The following is a 22,236-nucleotide window of genomic DNA, read 5'->3' as shown; positions in this document are numbered from 1 at the left end:
AGTGTTAACCTAATGCCTTACTCGTTAAATTTGAAACTTGACTTAGGAGACTTGAAACCAACCCGAATGGGTATTCGATTAGCAAATCAATCATTTGATACTCCCATAGGTATAGCCGAGGATATTCTTGTAAAAGTTGGCTCACTTATCTTTCCCGTCGACTTTGTTATTCTAGAAATGCAAGAGGACACAAAAGTTCCTATAATTTTAGGACCTCCTTTCCTTAACATCGCAGATGCTATCATTAATGTCCAAAAAGAACAATTAAGTCTAGGTGTGGGAAACGAGAGAATAATTTGTCATATTGACAAAGCCATGAAAAGACCCACTTCCACCGATGACTCTTGTTTTCAAATTGATGTTATAAATCTTTGTGTTGAGGATGAATTGCAGGAGTTACTTGAAATTGATACATTGGGGTTTGCCGCTGTAAGTGAAAGTGGGTATTTCAATATTGATGAAGCTTTTGATGAGTTGATGAAAGTGGTCACGGATGATGAGACCATGGAAGAGGAAATTCCCAAGGAAGAGGAATCATTTGAAGATATCGGAAATAAAGATAGATTCTGAATAAAGAATTCCTTGGAAGAACCACCCGTACTAGAGCTTAAGGAGCTACCCAAACACTTGGAGTATGCTTATCTCGAAGGTACATCTCAATTACCGGTAATTATTGCTTCACACCTTTCTGGTAACGAGAAGGATAGGTTAATCTCTATTTTGAAAACCCATAAAAAGGCTATAGCCTGGAAAACGACCGACATTCCAGGGATAAACCCGTCTTATTGTACACATAAAATTCTCCTTGAGAATGACTTCAAACCAGTAGTACAAAGACAACGTAGGCTAAATCCCAACATGAAAGAGGTTATTAAAAAGGAGGAAGTCAAGCTTCTTGACGCCGGGTTAATCTACCCCATCTCCGATAGTCCTTGGGTTAGTCCAGTACAAGTAGTGCCCAAAAAGGGGGGTACAACCGTTATTGTAAATGAAAAGGACGAACTCGTTCCAACTAGAACGGTTACCGGCTGGAGAGTATGTATTGATTACAGACGTCTCAATGATGCCACTAGAAATGATCATTTCTCGTTGCCTTTTATTGATCAAATGATTGAACGATTAGCGGGGAAAGAATACTATTGCTTTCTAGATGGTTTCTCCGGTTACTTCCAAATTCCAATTGATCCCAACGACCAAGAAAAGACCACATTCACTTGTCCTTTCAGGACCTTTGCCTATCGCCGCATGCCATTTGGTTTATGCAATGCACCCAGAACCTTTCAAAGGTGCATGATGGCAATTTTTGATGATATGGTAGAGGATTGTATGGAAGTCTTCATGGATGACTTTTCCGTGTTTGGAGACTCCTTTGAATCAAGTCTTTTTAACCTTGAATGTATGCTTATCCGATGTGAAAAAGCAAACTTGGTCCTAAATTGGGAAAAATGCCACTTTATGGTAAAGGAGGGCATTGTACTTGGTCACAAAATATCTCGTACGGGAATAGAGGTAGATAAAGCTAAAATTGAAGTTATCTCTAAGCTACCTATACCGACAAATGTCAAGGCCATTAGAAGTTTTTTGGTCACGCGGGATTCTACAGACGATTTATCAAAGATTTTTCTAAAATTGCCCGCCCAATGACCAAACTTCTAGAAAAGGATGCTCCTTTTGACTTCGATTCCAATTGCGAGAATGCATTCTCCATTCTAAAGTCAAAACTCACACAAGCTCCCATTATCGTATCTCCGGATTGGAGTATGCCTTTTGAGTTAATGTGTGACACGAGCGACTATGCCTTAGGTGCTGTTTTAGGACAACGTCCCGAAAATCATTTTCGCCCAATTTATTATGCGAGCAAAACTCTAACGGGAGCTCAAATTAATTATACCACCACGGAAAAGGAGCTCCTGGCGGTTGTTTATGCATTTGATAAATTTCGGTCATATTTGGTGTTGTCCAAAACCATTGTCTACATGGACCATTCAGACCTTTGGTACTTATTCTCGAAACTAGATGCAAAACATCGTCTCATACGTTGGGTTGTTTTACTTCAAGAGTTTGACATTGAGATACGTGATAAGAAAGGAGCCGAGAATCTAGCCGCCGACCATTTATCCCGACTTGAAAACCCCGAATTAGAAAAACTCAATGATACAATCATCAAGGACACATTTCCTGATGAATCTCTAATGAGGGTTGACAAGGAATCTGAAATCCCATGGTTTGCCCATTTTGTAAACTCTCTTGCGTCAGGCATTCTTCAGAAAGGACTTTCTTATCAATAAAAGAAGAAATTCTTTGCGGATTTGAAGTCCTATTTCTGGGAACATCCCGACCTATTTCATGTTGGTGTGGGTCAAATGATTCACCGTTGTGTGTACGGAAAAGAGGCTCAACAAATTCTTGAGCATTGTCATCAAGGGCCCACCGGCGGTCATTTCGGACCAAACCACACAGCAAGAAAAATCCTTGACTCAGGCTTTTATTGGCCCACGATCTTTAAGATGCCCATAATTTCGTTTGGACTTGTAATGCATGCCAACGAACGGGTAACATCACGAAAAAGGATGAGATGCCTCAAACCGGCATCCAAGTTTGTGAAATTTTTGATATTTGGGGAATCGACTTCATGGGACCATTTCCAAGTTCCCATAAGTGCAAGTACATCCTAGTGGCCATTGACTATGTATCTAAGTGGGCTGAAGCGAAAGCTTTACCTACGAATGATGCTAGGGTGGTGGTGACCTTCTTGAAAAATCTCTTATCGCGCTTTGGAATCCCAAAGGCGCTCATATCCGATCGAGGAACACATTTTGCCAACAACCTTCTTGAAAAGGTGTTCAAGAAGTATGGCGTAACTCATCGTTTCTCTACTCCGTACCACCCGCAAATGAGTGGTTAAGTGGAGAACACGAATCGTGCCTTGAAACACATTATTGAGAAGATGGTTGATAACAACCCTAAGATTTGACAACACAAGTTAGATGATGCGTTGTGGGCCTTTAGGACTGCTTTTAAAACACCAATCGGTACCACACCATTTAGACTTGTATATGGTAAAGCGTGCCATCTTCCAGTTGAAGTGGAACATAGAGCATACTGGGCATTGAAGCTTTGTAATTTAGACATGGAAAAGGCTGGTGAAAACCGATTCATGCAAATGTATGAATTGGAAGAGTTGAGGTTAGAAGCGTACGAGAATTCGAGCTCGTATAAGGAGAAAACGAAAATGTGGCATGATGCCCGATTGAAAGAAGTGAAGGAGTTTAAAACCGGTGATAAGGTTTTGGTTTTTAACTCACGGTTTAAATTTTCTCCCGGGAAGTTGAAGTCCCGATGGACGGGACCTTATTTGGTGAAACAAGCATTTCCATCGGGATATGTTGAATTGTTTGGAAATGGGAATACTTTTAAAGTGAATGGTCATCGACTAAAACTCTATTTTGATGGAGTTGATACCACGATTCAAGATGACATCACTTTCTCCTCCAACGCTAATTAACTTGGGAAGGAGTCGCGTGAACGACTCGCTAATAAACTTCACAACGTGTACATAGTCTCATTCGTGCGTCTCGTTTATTAGGATTTATTGTTTTTGAGTGATTTGAGTGATTTTTCGAGCTTTAGTACGAACCAAGTTGTTTACGGACCTTCCGCAATGCTTAAAACGTGAAAAACCGCAAAAACTGATGAAACAGAGTCAGATGCGCCGCATCAAGTCTTGATGCACCGCATCTGAGGACAAGAAAAAAGCCGACAGTTTTTGATGCGCCGAGAAAAGGTCATGCGCCACTTTTGGGCCACCAGATGCGCCGCATCTGGTTCAGATGCGCCGCGTCTGAGCCAGATGCGCCGCATCTGCTCTAGATGCGCCGCATCTGCTCCAGATACGCCGCATCTGTGTCTGAAAGTGGGAGTCTGCCTAAAAATTTTGCACAAATACGGGAGTTTATCAATTTTACTCATTTTTTCACCTACAACTCCGAACTTCATCTCTTTTTCTCTCAAGGTTTCCACCTCTAAACACTAAATCAACCGATTAAACACATCTTTGAGCATCTAATCCGTATATCAACATGAGAAAGGTAAGATTAATCTTCATTTCTTCATGGTTCTTGTGTTCTTCATTCTCAAATTCGGATTTAGCTTGTTCTAAGTGTGGGGATGTTTAAATCTTCATGTTTTGGTCATTATATGTTTGTATTGTTGTCACTAATCCTTATTTATTCTCGAATTTCATGCCTAATTGCTCAAAAAATTTACTTTAGAAATTAGGGTTTTTCATGAATTTGGGGATTTCGAAAAATTGACCATTACTTGTTTAAATTGGGATGTTTTAGAGTTCAATTGCTAGTATACATTAGCAAATCCACATGAACCTTAGTTGAATTACACGATTGCACAAATTATTGAATTTTAGGGTTCTTAAAGTGGAGATTTTGACTTTTGTTGACTAGTAAGTGTTCTAAGTGGAATTAAAGCAATGCATTGATTATGCTAAACTCATATATGCCTTAACTTAGTGTTTGTTCGAATTGAAAAGTTTTACTTGTGAAAGTTAAGGATTGTATGTTTAGGCTTTTTGATGAAATTGTTGACTTGAGTCGAATTTAGTGTCTAAATGTATGATAACCATTGATTGCATATTGTTTGACATTCTTATTGATGAATGCTAATGGTTTCATACACTTGTTTTGGTGACACTAATTATGCTAGATATGATTGAACTTATGAAGTGATAAAGATTATGAGTCATATTAGTACATGTTTGTTAAAAATGAGATAAGTACATCTATGATAGAATCATGTTTGACATGAGAGTTTGTGTAATGCGTACGATATAACGTGTTCTACATGGTTTTGGCTTGTGCAATATGAAAGATGTTTTTAATTTCTTTAACGCTAATCAACTTGGTTTATTGTTTTGTTTGTTTTGTTTTGTTGTGTTTTTGTAGACTAGAGCTTCATCATCAAACCCAAAATCAAAGAAGCAAAAAGCCCCGGCAATTGTAGATGAGGAAACAAGTGAAGAAGAACATGCTGGTGAAGAGGAAGAAATGGATATTGACAACCGGCAGTTAAATGTCCGTGGATTAACCACTCCGGATCCATGGATCAATGCAGTTTTGAGGCATCCGGAATATCATGAACGGATGAAGGCACTTCTGCACAAAGACGTATATCCGGGGAAATATATCGATTGGACACCATTAGAAGAAGCCGGTGAATATCAAAATTTTTGCAACCTTTTCCGAGTAACGTATCAAGGCCATCGAATATATGCATGGGAAAACCTATTCAGAATGCAAGAAAGAGTGTACCCACTTTTAGTCAAAGAATTTGTTGGTTCATTTAGGGTTGATTACACGTCACCAACATCCGGTACCTTTATGAGATTTCGTCTTGGAGGACAAGACCGAACATTAACACTGCTACAATTTGTAAAGGCGTTGGACATCTATGAAGGGTTGCCACATCAATTAATGCAAAATTACTTTAATCAATGTATATACTATGTTTCTTCTTTTAATCATTCAAAAGCATGGGTGGATATGAGCAATAGCGCATATAGTGCAAGCAAGCAGACTTGTAGCAAGCTACATACCTACGAGCATCGATGCATCCAAAGATTCATTTCAAGTACCATAAACTGTCAAAAAGACAGTAGCGAAAAAGTTACCAACTTGGATATCTGGTACATTCACACGATAATGGATCACTCCCATGTTCATATTCCTCAAATGATTCTCACTTTTCTTCTCGAAGAAAGGAAAAAGATTACACCAATCATGGGCGGCCATTTTGTAACCAGAATTGCCCAACATTTTCGTATCAATACAAGTGAGTTAGAGGAGAAACATATGATTACCTTTGATAGAGTAAGCTATACAAGGGCAAACATTTTGACGAGGGGGTCGAACGACCTTCTAACTAGGTATGTGGATCCCATGAACAGGCAACCAGAACAACCACAACCGCAGCCAGATCCACAGCCAAATGTTGGAAGTAGTTCGGGTCCGGGAAATGATTGGGAGGCTTACATGGCGCGACAGTTTTCGGATTTGCGACTCCATAATGATCGAAACACCCAAAAGGTAATTGATCACTACGATACAGGTAACAGGGAGATGCAACATTACATTGATGTAGGGAATGATCGAACGTGGTACACTCAAGCGGGGCAGCAAAATCAGCTTAACTGGATACATGAACAGACTGTGTCATATGCTGCAGATCCCGCTAACTATACCCCCTCTCCTTGGCCTGCATACGAACCATGGGTTTGAATGGGTGATCCATATCCTGCGCCTTATCCTCCTCCTCCTAACCCGCCTACTGAAGACACCGCTGTCGTCCCTGCTCAAGGAACTTATCAGGGGTACAACCCCTCAATATTTCAGGATGACGACGCGGGAAACCAAAATGAGGGGAAGCTGGCCCAAGTAACTCTTTTTGGGGATTCTTCTAAAGTTGGCATGATTATTGGTGAAGTGTGTGAATGGTTTGATTGATGTTAGTTTGTTTCAAAAATAATTTATCTTTATGTTTGGTGTGTAATAACTTGATAGTATTTTGGATGATTGTAATTTGAATAATTTAGATAATTATAAGTGGGGTTTTTAGTACATGGAGTACACCCCCATTTATTTGTGTGAATCGTATGTTTGCTTTGTTTGAATTGATACAGGTGAGAATTGTGCTATATGCTGCATTTTTACAAAGACTGGCAGTATGTTCAGCACATACTTGATTGATGATTGTTTTGTGGTTGCAAGAAGCGGATGATGTTCTTATGCTGGCATTCAGTTCAGCGCCATCATCCCGTGAACTTCGGTTTTAAACCTTGAAAGTAATAAACTCTCTTACACTCTTTAACCCTCTTGAATTTAAATTTTTCTGATTTTATGTAACGAGGGCGATACATGAACTCAAGTGTGGGGAGGAAGTTATAAATTCTTTCGGGTTTTTGATTTTGGTTAAAAAGGCTTAAAATGGTGAAAATTTTTAAACATTTATCTTCATAAATTCAAATTTTGTTTAAAATTTGTAGATTTTAAAACTAGGTGTATATACCGAAATTATTATCACAAAACAAACTAATAAACAACCAAATGATTGAGTTTATTTTGTTAAAAATCATAAAACTAGTAGTCATATAAAAGATATAATCATCATGCTATACCACATTCTGAATGAAAAAGAATCATCAAGTAATTTGTTGTTCTAACAATCTAATCCAATGCTCATCTATGTAAGGATTGTGAAGGAAGTCAAGTCTTCCAATATGACACACTTGCTAACTTATGTTAGAAGATGTAGTCCAGAACAGCTGTAGGTTGACCAAAAATCTTGAAAAGTCATCTCTATCATCGGCTGGAAATCCACCTCACCTCAGCATCAAACAAGGTTTTTGGTGGTCAGACTTATCCTAACCATGAGATGGATCTATCTCGTACAATGGGGGGGCACATTGCAAATTAGCCTTTAAGACTAATGAATCTAATCCCCAGATGGATGATCTCCAGAAAGATCAACCGCATCTATGTTGACTGCGGCCAACATACATATGCCATAACAAATTGAGGTGTGCAAACTCATGGTTCACCGATGATATTTGGACATGATATAGTTTCTTCTAAAACTTATGCTATTTTATGAACTATATTGTGTAAAACCATTTTTAGGACATCCGGTTTCAAGTTCCATGATACTTCAATCATGGGGGCGAGTAGCTTGCTAAGGGCCGACTGAAGCTTCGGTTTTCAGTTACCCTCAACCGGACTTTGAGGTTAAAACCGGAAAACTTGTTAGTGTAAAAAACTAACATGTCTACTTTTTAAAATATAAAAGGTTTTTCGCAAGGGTCCCAATTTCCCTAAGGATCCAAATTTTTAAGAAATGTGAACTTTAAAACCCACCTTTCGACTTTGGTGTGATTTCATTTGTGTGTACTCAAGGTATGTGTATTACATTGTGAAATAAATAAAAGCGTGTGTACTCCAAAGGTGTGTGTACACTCAAAAAGCGCGAGTTTGATTCCTGTGTGAAATAAAAGTGTGAGTGTGTATATATTGTGACCCGAGTGTGATTCCCATTTTTTATGTTCTCAATTAAATAAGTGTGTTTACTGTAGTAAATTTCGATTTCTTGTAAGTCTTGCTTGAGGACAAGCAAGCTTTAAGTGTGGGGATTTTGATAACGCCAAAATTATACATGTTTATTGTCGTTATTTCGATCCAAAGTTTTTCCATTTGTATGTAATTGTTGTACGTATGTATTGTAATTCGTATATATTTGTAAAAGTCCATTGTGAATGAATAAATGAAGACCAACAGCGAAAACAGAGTTAAAACGAAGATTGAACGCGTAAAATGGCCCGAAACCACTGAGACAGGTCCAAATGCGGCGCATCTCTCTTAGATGCGGCGCATGTATGCACCAAATAACTCCCGATAGTTTCAAATACGGAGCATGAAAACTTCTGGACCAAAACAGCCTCAGATGCGGCGCATCCAAGCCAGATGCGGCGCATCTGTCCCAGATGCGGCACATCTGCTCCCCTGCCGACAGTCCTGAGTGCAGAATCGAGCTGGAATCTACTGAACGTAAAGAGATGTGGTGCAACCCAAAGAGATGCGGCGCGTCTGGTCAATTTCTGGCCATTTTACCTAACTTTTAAGACTATTTAAGAGAGCCTTTGGTTACATACTTCAGATACTTCACTACTACGTTCTCCCTCAGTTCTAATACAATTTTCAAGGTTTAAGGAAGGCTGCAAGTCAATCCCCACTCTTTCAACATCAAGATTAAGCTAGGATCATTCATCACTATTGGTACTTTTGTTCTATATCTTTTAAACATGAATTCGAATTGTATTTACTGTTTCATTAGTTCTACTATGATTATGTTAGGATAAAAGCCTTGTGTGTTTGCTTCAATGTAAGATTTATGGCTTGGGATTGTTCTATACTTTGATGTTATGCTAGTTACACATATGTTTGATTGATTAAATTATCTAGTTCAACCGTAAGAACCATTGTTATGCTTGTTTAGTTCATTACTTCAATTATATAGATTGCAACCTATTAATGTGAGTTAACTAGGAAAACAATCTATACTTCAATACACCTAGTAATCTAGACGATTAGATGCATAAACTTAAGTGATTTTGTTATGTGTTTAATTCGGTAATTGAATAAGTTCCAAAGCAACATAGTTATGAAATTACCTCAAGTGATTGTTGTAATTCAGGTTTCATGTGAGTTTAACCGGGTTGAATCTAGTTAGTTAATCAATCTAAATTACCATGTTCTTTCAAAAGATCCATAGTTGTAATCATCCTTGTATCCTAGTTCAATTATGTAAGTTATGACTTGGTTTATGTGAATTTATCAAAGACCATAGCTTATACTTCAACACCTAGTGATCTAGCCACCTATATGTGAGTATAGGATGTTAATTGAACGATATTTAGGATATACAATCATGTAGTTTACTTAGAGTGATTTTAGTAAACTAGGTTTTATGTGAATTCAACCATGAAAGAATCTTGTTGATTAAACATAGCTCTTAAGTTTATAGAAATTGTGAAATTGATATAAACTGCTCTATTGTAACTATTACATAACGATTTTAATTATAAAAGAACAATCCCTATCATTTATCAAGCATAGAAGTAAGCACCGCATTCTCATTCTTGTTAATTACTATATTTATTTACTGTTTAACGAAAATACAACTTCAAACACAAAACATCCCTTTTAGAATAATTAATCGTGGTAAAATCTTAAAAACAAACTTCTCCCTGTGGATCGAACTGGTCAATTTACTTGCTAGTTACTGCATGATCGGGTTTTAGTTGCCTGTATTATGTGTTAATTATTAAGCATATTGTCTTCATTTTAAAGGTTACGTTTTGACACATCACGGCGCTACTGTAATAAATGAACCATCTAGGTTTCTCAAACCCAATCTTCTTATTTCTTCTTGCGCACTTGCCGGGGTACCCCTCAAAGTTTGAGTTTCCGGCTCCACCGTTGTGATAATGGGATCGTTCCTACATACGTGGTTTTTGCCATTAGCTTAGCGCCACTTGGCGGAGAGTCATACTGGTCGTCCGTTTCCTTAGAGCGTATATAGCTCATGTTATCTGGAGATCCAAAACTTATTTTTTCCGGAGACTTCATTCGTCCCGTTTCCGTTTCTTTGAAGCAGACATAGCCAGTTTCTACTGCCTGGGGCGCATCTCCGCCACTCTGTAGCCTCTCACTTTCTGTCCCTACCGTGGTCGGAGGAACAGTTTTTTCCGTCTCGGTGCTTGTCGGCCCTGTTTGGATATTTTCTGTCGAATGGGGTTTTGACACCTTTATCCCTTCTGTCACAGATGCATGTTTTGATGTTTGTGCAGGTGTTCGTTGACCTGGAAATGTCTGAAAAGTTGGCTTCGGACCTTTTTTGCCCGCCATTGATCTGAATTAGATAAACAACCTGAAATCGACCGATTAGTACGAACAAAAAATATTTTATTGAAAACACAAAAACGAATTAGATTCATTATGAATTTCTTTGTTATTTGCTCATGTAACCGGTCCCACAGATGGCGCCAAATGATCAAGCATATTTTCACGGGGTCAAGGTGAACCTACGATTGAGTGCATAAAAGGGGTTTAAGAACTAACAGTATTCGAACCTCCAACGCTTGGTCGTGGATAACCCACATCGGTATCGTTTCGATTCCGACAGGGTGGCCGATTTGAGAGTCCACCAACAACCTAGCATATGAGGTTGAGTGGCCCAAATACATGAAGGTTTTATAGTTCAATACATACCTGAAAGTCTTTAGAGATCGTAAGAAGCTTTGTTCATACGATAGAGATTTGTATGATGTAGTTTACGTATGAGTAAACAAGTGAACGTATATGTATTTAGGGTTTATGAGCTATGTATTTATAAGCTCACGAATTAGGGTTTCGGTAGAATCTCTTCCCAAATTAAATGCAATCTTATCCCAACTAACATTCTTTATTTAAGGAAAAGAATCCGAATTGATTATACCGTACATTCTTCTAGAATGTACCGGAACCTTATGCAAGTATACGAAACTCGCATCAGATGGTATAGGCGCATATTGTGCGGCTAGACCCGTGCCACATGCCTTATATGGCAGTTTATGTGCGTTCTAGGGCTTTGTATGCGCAATCCGCATAGTCTTGCGGATATGCGTATCATTATAAGTGTGTTGGTGTTTTAGATGTTCATAACAACATTTTTGTTGGTCAAATGGGTGTTAACCTTGATTTGGTGTTAAACTAAGTTATGGGTCAAGATTTGACGAATCGAGTATATTAATGTTTGATTTAGGTGTAAATTGGTGTTTTGAAAATATAATCGCTAGTCGTTGGTGATTTTAGGCTTTTTCGGGACTTATGTCAAAATGGGTGAATTGAATTGGTTCAAATTGATGACGACACTAATTTGGATTAAATGTATGTTAAACGTTTTTGTTAAGTGTTAAATGACGCTTTTTGAATGGAAGTAATCATGGGAAGCGATTTTAGGTTAAAATGGTGTCAAGTATAATTTAGGTTAAATTGTACTTGTTTGAATGGGTCGGAATTACCACCCGTAGTGGTAATTGGTGAAGTCCACTTTAGGTGTCAAAATGAGCGAAATGTGGAGGTAGGTATAAACCCTTGGTTAAGGGCATTGGCGTCCAATTCTCTTGTAGAGAATGTATGTTGATTGTGTGTATATCTATATGCGTATTATAGGAAAAAGCTTGCTCGGTTGCGTTTGGAGGCGGTTTACATACATGACTTTTGCGGGCTTTTCGAGGTGAGTGGAATATTTATGCATGTATGTATATAGTATATTTATTGTATGCTATGGAATGATCCACGGAGCCGGAAGTGCCATAGTATGTGCGAGTGTGCTATGATGTGAACCATGGAGCCGATAACATCAAAGTGTGAACCACGGAGCCGGTAGCACTATAGCACGAGTGTGGAGGTTTGAACCATGGAGCCGGTATCGCATCGACAAGAGTATGACTCGAGTTGTGATGTGAACCACGGAGCCGGTAGCATCAAAGTGTGAACCACGGAGCCGGTAGCACTATAAAATGAGAAGTGAACCACGGAGCCGGTAGCACCAAAGTGTGAACCACGGAGTCGGTAGCACTATAAAAGAGTATGACTCAAATGCGTAGTGACGTGAACCACGGAGCCGGTAGCGTCATAGCATTGCGTAAGGTGTGAACCACGGAGCCAGTAGCACCATGACGCGTGTATGGTTAACCATATAGTTGTGTATGTATTGTAGTGTAGCATATTATATTTTGGGAGTATATACTATTGTTTATGCTAGTTGCAGTAATGGAGGTTATTAGCTTTATACTTGGAGTTCGTATGCTAATATTATATTGCTAGCATGTTTTGCGGTATGTGAGTAGGTGGATGCAAGTAGGTATATTATATGTGCATGTGTATACTTATTGCACTCACTAAGCGTTAGCTTACCCCTCTCGTTGTTACCTTTTTACAGGTATTGTGTTATGAAGCTAGCTAGTTGTTAGACTAGTTGCGTAGGAACGCTTGGGCTCGATGAGGTAGCTTTTGGATATGCGAACGCGGATTAGGGATTTGGTAGTCCCCGAGATTATGCTCTTGGTGTCGGGTTGGGTTATAGAGTCCTAACTCGTCTAAATGTAAATTGAGATGGAAACTTGTATTTTGTACTTAATGGTAATTTGGGCCTATGTGGGCCCGGTGTCGTAAAACTTGTTTTATTATTGGAACGTGTTAGTGCTAACTATTATACTGTGTTGTGAAAAGCGTTTAGCCTAAAAGTGTCGGGAAGTGAGTGATCTTTAATCAAAATTTGGAAAATCCGGACAGAGGCTGTCAGGCCTTGTGCGCGCCGCGCGCATAAGGGGCTGCGCGCCGCGCACCCCTTCTGTGTAAAAAAAAAAATTAGTCGTGTTTTTGGTAAAACGAAGTTGGGTCGTTACAAGTGGTATCAGAGCATAGTCTAAGGGAATTAGGTGACCTTGGAATAGGTGCCTAATCTTAGACTTATAGGCGGTTATGCATTAAGTGCGGGACTTATAGAATTACGAGTCGGATTGAGATTTATTAGTGCCTTAGAGTAGGTGACTAACTAGGACTTGTGTTTGTCCAATGCGGGATTATGTGGGGCCTTATTTCGTGAGTAAATTAGTTCCTTAGATTGCTAGTGCCTAATGTAAGTAGGCGAACTTGGACGTTGTTTTAGTGATAGTCACCTAAGTTGTAGGTTGACTTGTTGTTGCGGTGTACTTGTGTACATTTATTATTATATTGTATATTGGTATATATATACATGTATCTATTTGGTGCGGTATGCTAGGGATGAATCTATTGGAGAGATTCGGATGTTTGCCGGTTTTGAATGATCAAGTTCACGGTAAGGACTTTGGTCATTCGGGTACTAGGAATTATCACGTGTTATTTGGTGTGAATGTTGCGTCAGTCCGAGTAAAGTACTTTGCGTGACCATGTGAAAATGGTAAGGTACGCATTTGTAATAGTGACTGATCACCATTATTACGAAAGTGTATCTTGACATCAATCATGACATGACGAGTACCGAACGGAGGAAACGTGGCATGGTTGGGGAAGCGCCCCTGGTCGGGGTCCAAGGTGCAGCGCCTCGAAATCTCATCCGAAAAGGCACTATATGTTTTATCGAAAAGGTGTCTTCCAATGAACTTTTCCACCAAAAGTCGTGTCGTTTTAGTTAACAACTTTTCCCGCTAAAACAAAGGGTTACATCGATTGGTTTTATAACTGTATTAAAACTTATTTTTTCTCCAGAAAATCAGTCACTTGCTTTTCATACCAAAAACACATAAAATACATTATCTCTAATACTTTATATTCGTATTGTTTTTGCCTGCAGTCGAATCACGTTCTTGTCTTATCTCAAATTAATTTTCGTGATACTCGAGGCTTGTTGGATCAAAATACTAAATTGAAAAAATGTTTCACGATTCAATAACTAATCGAATTATCAATTACAATCGTGTTTTCTAACATTTTCCTTATAAGCTCAACTTTTTACTGTATGCCAAACAAAATTGATAGTAACTTGCAAATAGAAAGCAAAATTTTATTTCGTTATTTAGTGGTGTTGAGTCTTGACTTAATAGACCGTAGATATTAGACGGTCAAAATGTCCGCCGTATACATAGCCAAACTAAGTTTAACCACGGTCGCCGGAAACTGTCCTCGTCTGATCAGATTTGCTCTCAATGCTCCAAAATTTGTAATATCTTTAATTAATCTTTATCTTTTATATTTCGCACACACATATATAGCTTGATTTAATTCGTCTGTATAAGTTCCATACCTGAATACAATCTTGATATATATTTCAATTTTATTAATTGGTGAGGTATTTGTGTTTGTGGAGTTAGGTTGAGATCGAATATGTAAACGGAAGCAAGTATAATTTGTCAGCTGAATATTTGAGAGTATTTAGCCCTGCTGTTGATAGTAAAATTAGATCAGTTGCTGGTGAAAAGGTAATTTTGACCTAAATTTATTTTGTACAATATTTTTTTTTTTTTTATTGTGTACATAAACTGTTGAAAAAATTATTTAATAACTGAATAATTAGGAAATTGTTGATTCTTATGCAAATGTTCACAGATCATTATACAATTTGTGTTTTTTATTGCGGTAGCCCGTAGGTTTATGCTTTCATTTATGTTTTGCACATTGGTTAGTTATTTCTTGTTTATAGCCACAAAACTGAATTCGGTCATTACCTGGATGGTTTCTATTGGACCAATATTTCTAATTTTGATTTTCGATGAACTATGTTCTCATACCACTGTCAAACTTTTTAAATCAGGTGATTTATGGACGCCGTCATGTAGGGATCATGTCTGCAGAACCTGTAGGAAACTACGGGGTAAGGTACTTATAAGGGTACAATCAATAGTGGTAATATTGGACTGAACTCATAAACTTGGGGTCAAATTGGGCATTCTTCTAACTGTTTTTCTCTGATTGGACTAGGGGCATAGGCTTATGCTTAACCAGGTCAAAATGAGTTTATTCAAAATCGCTATTTTTTATCCGAATCTGTTTCAACCTTTTACTCAATCCAACCCACCCATTGTGCCACTTTGTATTCAATGATAGTTTTCTGATAATTGCCATTTCTTCTTGATTCTTAATGAGTAGTTGTGTTTTTAATGGCTATTTTAGGATACTTTTTGATGACTTGCATAAAACTGGAATATACACGTGGGACTATTTCTATCATCTTGGAAGCAATAAGTTCACCCTTATGAGAAGTTACGTCAACATGTTGAGGAAACATGGTCTCAGCCGAGACCCTCGTGCAAAAAGATAAGGTGATCTTTTATGCACTTGCTTTACCTACTTGCTTATAAATATACAATTTTTTTGAGCTGTACTAAAGGCTGAATGTTTTAACCCATTACAAAATTCGTCCGAATTGCATATAAAGATATGAAGTCATAATATAATCCAACCAACTGAAACACAAAATACTGGTATATGTTATGCTCTATTGATAGGCCAAATTTTCACCAGTTATGCTGTGTGATTTGTTTTGGCTTTTAGGTTTTCTGGTGGTGGTGCTAAGACAATGAAGATGTTGCTGCAGGAGAGACATGTTTATGATTAAAGACACATACTTCTCTCCATTGTAAAAGAGAAGACAAGCCTGTTTGCTCTACATGATTGAAATTCTGTAATATTTCTCTTATTCATGGAATAAACTATTAGTATTAGTATTAGTATTATTACTATTATTGACAAATTGAAAGCAACTTGTTGACTAGAACATAAGAGAAGAATGGTTGATATTGAAACTGAAGTCGTGACTCCTTGAAACATAGCACCAAAACAAGACTAATACACAATCCCACAAATATAAGGTATGGGTAGTGAGATGTAGACAATCATTTCCTAATCATAGAGTAAAAGAGAAGTCGTTTATCCACGTGGTATAGAAAGTCTTCTCTCTCTACCTTAGTTTAGAGAGATAAAGACATCCGACCAAAATGAATTTGCCATCACTATTACATAACAAGACGCTTAATGTAATACAACTCACACAATCCTTCCCCTACTCTAAAGCATGAAACTTTGAGCATGAATTTTCCATAACAGCGACAAAACGAGATGCTCAATGTGATACAACTGACACAAAAACCATCATTGATTGAACCTATGAGAGAGTTTTGAACTTACAGATGATTTTGGAATCCTAAAGTATGACAATAAATGTACTATGTATCCTTGTCAACTAGCACAACATCAGGTCAAATAACAAGAGTCCGAATGCATAAATTAGTAACAACCGAAAGTTTAATACGGAGCACTCAAAATTAGATAATAATAATCAAATTGCATGGATATACACAAAAGATTTTGGGTTGTATCTTGACACATTTAAAGACACCAACTCCATAAAGGTTTCGTCACAAAGTCGCACACTTGAAGATAAACTCATATATTGGCGTTAAATAGGTACATAACTGTTTTTGGTAAAGAATAAAGAATTACAGTAATAAAAGAGAACACAAAAACAAAGAATTCTAAAATGAAAATTTGTTACAAGAGAAGATGATATATAGATACACGTGTTATCAACCGAATAATAAGGCTGCAATAATCATAACCGAAAACAGGTAAATTTCGGAAATCTTCAAGTTTAGCGAATCGCTTGTACCTGGAATACTTTTAGATGTGGTGGTAAGACACGATATAGGATCAACTTGTTGACCACATCTTGCTGGTAATTCTTGAGCTTTAGTGACATTAATGCCAGCTTTTTCGGCCGTTCTAGTACTTTGATTGCGTATCATGCTACACAAACACTCTGGAATAGACTTTATAACGGATTTTAAAGGATCGCAACAGCTATCAGGGGGATTTTGTCCGTTTCCCTGATTATTCAAGTAATTCAGGCAAGGAATTAGCTGATTCGTGCATTGTGATCCCATACCATTGTTTACTTGTGCGTATGTGTTACCCGTTAAGACCATAGCCAAACTTATGATCATCAACATCATCATTGCATTAATTGACCTTATCATCTTTATCTTTGTTTTGTTATCTTTGTGTCAAGTAGCTCTTGATGTTGAGTAATTGTAATGATTTTGTTACTTATGATACAGAAGTAGTGTAGGGTATAAATAGGCTTGATGCATGGACGCATGGTACTGGTTGGTGAATGCAGTTGATCAAACTGAGTGCTTGCTGACTTTTCTATACTATGTGCAGACTGTTATTAAGTTTTAAAATAAGTTGAACTACCTGAACCCCAAAAAGGAAATAATTGCTATTATTGGTGTACACTATGCCAACTATTAGTTTATCATTAGTGTCACTATAACAAATTTACTTATTGTTCATGCATATTTTTATACACTTCTAAAAAATTGTGAGTTTTTTTTATCAAATTTCTCACACTTATGATTATGTAAAATTTTGCTACATTTACAAATGTGGAAAATAATTTAATTTTCACACAAAATGGTAGGAAAAGTATGTTCACACTTATTAGTATGTACACACAAATTTAATCATATATAAAAATGGGTAAATTTGTTACAACTTATTTCTTCACACAAGTGGGAGCGTGAACAAATCTAGTACGACAAAATTAACTTAACACTCTTAAGTGTGGTTATATTTATGATTATACACACAAATTAGTGTGAACATTTTTCCTTACATTTTTATGTGTGAAATTATTACGATTTTCTACACTTATAAATGTAATACATTTACATACATTTACAAGTGTGAGGAATTTAATAAAAAAAAGTACACACTTTTTAAAAGTGTGTAAAATTATGGGTGTGTAAAATTATGGGTGGGTAATCAACAAGTTAATTACTACCTCCATCCCATTTCTATCGTACATTATTTCTTTTTCGAATGTTCTAAATTAATTGGCCACTTTCATAAATAGAAAAAAATAATTTGATAAAGTTCTTTTCTGCCCGTACTTTATACATAAAAGACAAAAAGTAGATAAAAAATAAGGGGTAAAACTGGAAATGAAACAAAAAAGTACATGTTTTTTAAGTACATCTAACAGTTACTTTTCATTAAACTGTGTATTTTTTATTTAGAGATAATTAATTTGAGATGGAGGGAGTACCTTTTATGGCATTGAAGTGTAGACACATGACTCCATTGACTACAAGGATGAAAAAAATAGCTGATCCTAGTTTTCGTAAACATCACAAAGTGATGATCTAGTGGTACTGGTTGACGCCGTAATATCTTATAAGAGTTCTCAGGTTCAAACCTTACAAGTTGAGGCGTCTCTAAAGCATGTATAAAGTGTGCAACCGAACATCGCCCAAAAATTTTAAATGACTTTAAAATTTAAGACTTTTTTGCTTCGTTGGTCCTTCAATTATACACGAAATTGCAATCCGAGTCTCTCAAGTTTTATTTTGGATTTTCAAGTCCTTTAAATTGCAAAATTTAGCAATCCGAGTCCTTCCGTTAGTCTGCCGTCTAAATTAGCCGTTAGTGCCATCACGTGACCAAAACGTGATGGGTATTTTCGTCTTTTTGCATCGTTTCCAACATGTGACTTCCATGTGAGGGTAACTTTGTCTATTTGGGCTGTCATGAAGTGTTTCTTTTTCCTTTCTTTATTTTCTTGTTTATAGAACCCACATCAACACCTTGAAAAATTTATGAACACCAATTAACAATTTCAAAGACCCAGAATCAAAACCTTGATAATTACAAAACATATAATCAAAACAAAACTTGAATAATCACAAAACCAAAATCTACCAAAATTATGTAAATTTGTAGAGCTAAAAATCAAAAGAAAACAAAATCCATATCGTCAATCAAGTTTCTAAACATCTAACAAAACCCATCTCTTTCAAACTTAACAGATGTTTACCCGAATCTAAACATAAACAAAATTACAATTACAAACTTGAACAAAGCAAAATTATATACTTGATTAGCTAACATTACTAATTCTTAACAAAAATTCACTAACGATTTATTAAACAAGAACAAAAATCCATAAACGAATTTGGAAGTACATCACTTCACTTGCTAATAATCACACCCACCTAACTACCATTTAAATTTAATTTAAAATTCAATGTAAAAGTTGTTTCTCACATCTTGGATTCGTAAACAGGGAGTATGAATATAGATTTCATAAAACTTACAAGCAAATGAATGAGGTTATATTTACCTCCAATATTTTACGATATCCATATAATTATAATAGATGTGTAATATTGAAGTTGTACAACATAATGGTAGATGTGACCAGATCGGAGCATATCGGAGTCGAAAACAGAAATGTTGAGCATATCGGAGTTAAGATGACCAGATCGGAGCATATCAGACTCGATAACGGAGATGGCGAGCATATCAGAGTTGAGATCAGAGATGATGATTTACAGATCTAATTTGTTAGGGTTTATATGATTTTTTGTTTTAGAGTTAAAGATACATGTCTGTTGTGAAAGAAAATCCACAACAACTCCCGTAACAAAAATCCCCAAATTCATCTACTTTACTTTTACATTCTCAGATCTATATAAAAAATATGGAGGGATTATACCCAAAAGGGTTCAAGCGAATGAAAGAAAAAGAAAACCCTTTTCTGCTGGATTTTTCAGGTTTTTATTCTTCATCTAACGGAAATGAAAAAAATTATGTGAATTATATTTGGGTATTAAATCTAATTAGATTAGAGACTAAAATAGGGTTTATGAATGTGGATGATGAAGATGAATGTTACTTAGGATCAACCCTTTTCAAACTTATTAAAGGCTGAATTTGAACCAAAAAGATGAAAATACCCATCACGTTTTGGTCACGTGATGGTATTAACGGCTAATTTAGACGGCAGACTGACGGAAGGACTCGAATTGCTAAATTTTACAATTTAAAGGACTCGAAAATTCAAAAAAAACTTGAGGGACTTGGATTGCAATTTCGTGTATAATTGAAGGACCAACGGATCAAAAAAGTCAAAATTTAAATGACCTATAGTAATTCATTCATCCATATATCGTTGTAAAATATCATTGAAACACAAATTTTAAAATTTAGTTAGCTAGTTACATATCTTGCTTGCCTTGCAAAAATAAAAAAGTTGCATATCTTGCTTAAAAATTTTAGTTTAAATTTATTGAAAAATTTAACGTTTATAAGTATAATTTTTATGTATCGAACATAATATTTTAAATTAATGTGACAGCTTTACTCACCTGCTACACAAGTTGAGGTAGTCGGGGTCAAAAGTGGTCACTGTCAATCTAGCTACATATATCGTTCTTCTCGGATAAGTCGAGCAAGAAAAACCTTTTTGATCGTAGTACAACAAACATATACGGAATAAATGTTACTAGGACATGAATAGTTTCCCATGTTTGCATTTAATTAAAAGCAAATTTGACAACCATAAGAGTTGTCACTATTCTCGATCTTTTTGGTTTATTCTCAACCATAATAGTTTCCCATGTCACTATTCTCAATTTTTTTGATCTTTTATCAACCCCAACTATAATAAACTATTGACTTGAGAATTGAGCCCAACGGTTCATTCTCTCCCCGGTGCTTTTTCCGGCCATTTTCCGGGCGATCTTCTTCGATTCTTCCTTATTTCTTCGTCTCTTTTCGTTTCTTACTATGGCTGCTGTTGACTCTCTCAATTTGGGGGACTCTATCTTCGTTGGGAGACTTAATAGGGTTTCTCACAATCTTCTTAAAAATGAATTTTCCAAAATCGGACCGATTAAGGAAATTAAATCTTGGTCGTTTAGGCGGTTTGCTTTCGTCTCCTTCGTACAACCGGATCACGCAACAGTGGCGATTGAAGTGATGAATGGTTCGTCAGTCTTTGGATCTCCTATCTATGTCGGTAGGCCTTGCAGACGAGGTGTTGGTCCTTCTAGTCGTGGTCTATCGTCTCGGTCTCCTGTTTCACTAGCTCTGAATCGGCTTATTGCCGATGGTTTGGAAATGAGCGTGCTATGTGCCGATTCGTCTTCTTTGAGGCAAGACAATTTGAAAGCCTTGTTGCTTAATTGTGAAGCTACGATTCTAAATTTCAGAAGAATCGGGCCGTATGCAGGGGTGGTAGAATGTGGTGATTTGGTCTCATATTCAAATGTGCTTGCTAAGGGTCATGAGTCTGGCTTTGATATGGTGATTCCATTTTCTCCAAAGGCTGAGGCCTTTTTCAGGTATGTCTGGGGTCGAGTTAAGGGGTTTTCTAGCGAAATTTCGTCATTGGACAATGTCAGAGATATAGCTAATAGGGTTGGGACGGTGGTGAGAGTGGCGAATTCTTAGCCGGAATCGTTAGGTTTTGGCTCTGTTTTTGTTTTTGTTGAAACCTGTCAGGTTAAGCATATTCACGAGCTTGTGCCTATGTCTTTGATTGCTGATACTGTGATAAATGGACACAATTAGGCTAATGAAGTCTCTGAGATTTCAGTTGTTGATAGAATTCAGGCTGCTAATGTGTCGAATGGTTTTGTGCGAGATGTTAATGATTTGGTTGTGAAGAGTGTGAGGACAGGAGGGAGTAATGGGGACGAAAATGGTCATCTGGGTGTTAATTGAAATGTCCCGTTCATATTGATTATAAACGTTCCATATTAATTGATTTCGTCGCGAGATTTTGACTTCTATATGAGACGTTTTTCAAAGACTGCATTCATTTTTAAAACAACCATAACCTTTATTTTATCTATAAAGGTTTAAAAAGTATTACGTAGATTATCAAATAATGATAATCTAAAATATACCGTTTACACACGACCATTACATAATGGTTTACAATAAGAATATATTACATCAAAAATAAGTTTTTTAAATGCAGTTTTTACATAATATCATACAAGCATGGACTTCAAATCTTGTCCTTATTTTAGTATGCAACAGCGGAAGCTCTTAATAATCACCTGAGAATAAACATGCTTAAAACGTCAACAAAAATGTTGGTTAGTTATAGGTTTAACCTAAATATTATCAAATCATAATAATAGACCACAAGATTTCATATTTCAATATACATCCCATACATAGAGATAAAAATCATTCATATGGTGAACACTGTGACGACCCGGGAATTTCTGACTAAATTTAAACTTAATCTTTATATGATTTCGACACGATAAGCAAAGTCTGTAATGTTGAGTCACAA

At 36.8% G+C, this 22,236-nt stretch overlaps 1 protein-coding gene across 2 annotated transcripts; it reads left to right on the top strand.

The window, feature by feature from the left end:
* Positions 1–14,177: 14,177 nt before the first annotated feature.
* On the top strand, positions 14,178–15,825 carry LOC139892036 (uncharacterized). Of its 2 annotated transcripts, XM_071875069.1 has the most exons (5): positions 14,178–14,307; positions 14,459–14,566; positions 14,899–14,963; positions 15,258–15,406; positions 15,639–15,825. In XM_071875069.1, exons 1-4 carry the CDS (start codon positions 14,215–14,217, stop codon positions 15,403–15,405), a joined length of 414 nt encoding a protein of 137 aa, XP_071731170.1. In that variant the 5' UTR covers positions 14,178–14,214; the 3' UTR covers position 15,406; positions 15,639–15,825. The 2 variants fall into 2 exon arrangements, with proteins under 2 accessions (XP_071731170.1, XP_071731171.1); XM_071875070.1 differs by lacking the exon at positions 15,639–15,825 and having other exon boundaries at positions 14,899–14,958; positions 15,258–15,403.
* The last annotated feature ends 6,411 nt before the right edge of the window (positions 15,826–22,236 follow it).

The sequence above is a fragment of the Rutidosis leptorrhynchoides genome, chromosome 2 (assembly GCF_046630445.1).
Source record: "Rutidosis leptorrhynchoides isolate AG116_Rl617_1_P2 chromosome 2, CSIRO_AGI_Rlap_v1, whole genome shotgun sequence".
NCBI lineage: Eukaryota > Viridiplantae > Streptophyta > Magnoliopsida > Asterales > Asteraceae > Rutidosis > Rutidosis leptorrhynchoides.
Note: the sequence above shows the minus strand (reverse complement) of the source record. Positions and strands in the feature narration are given on the sequence as shown.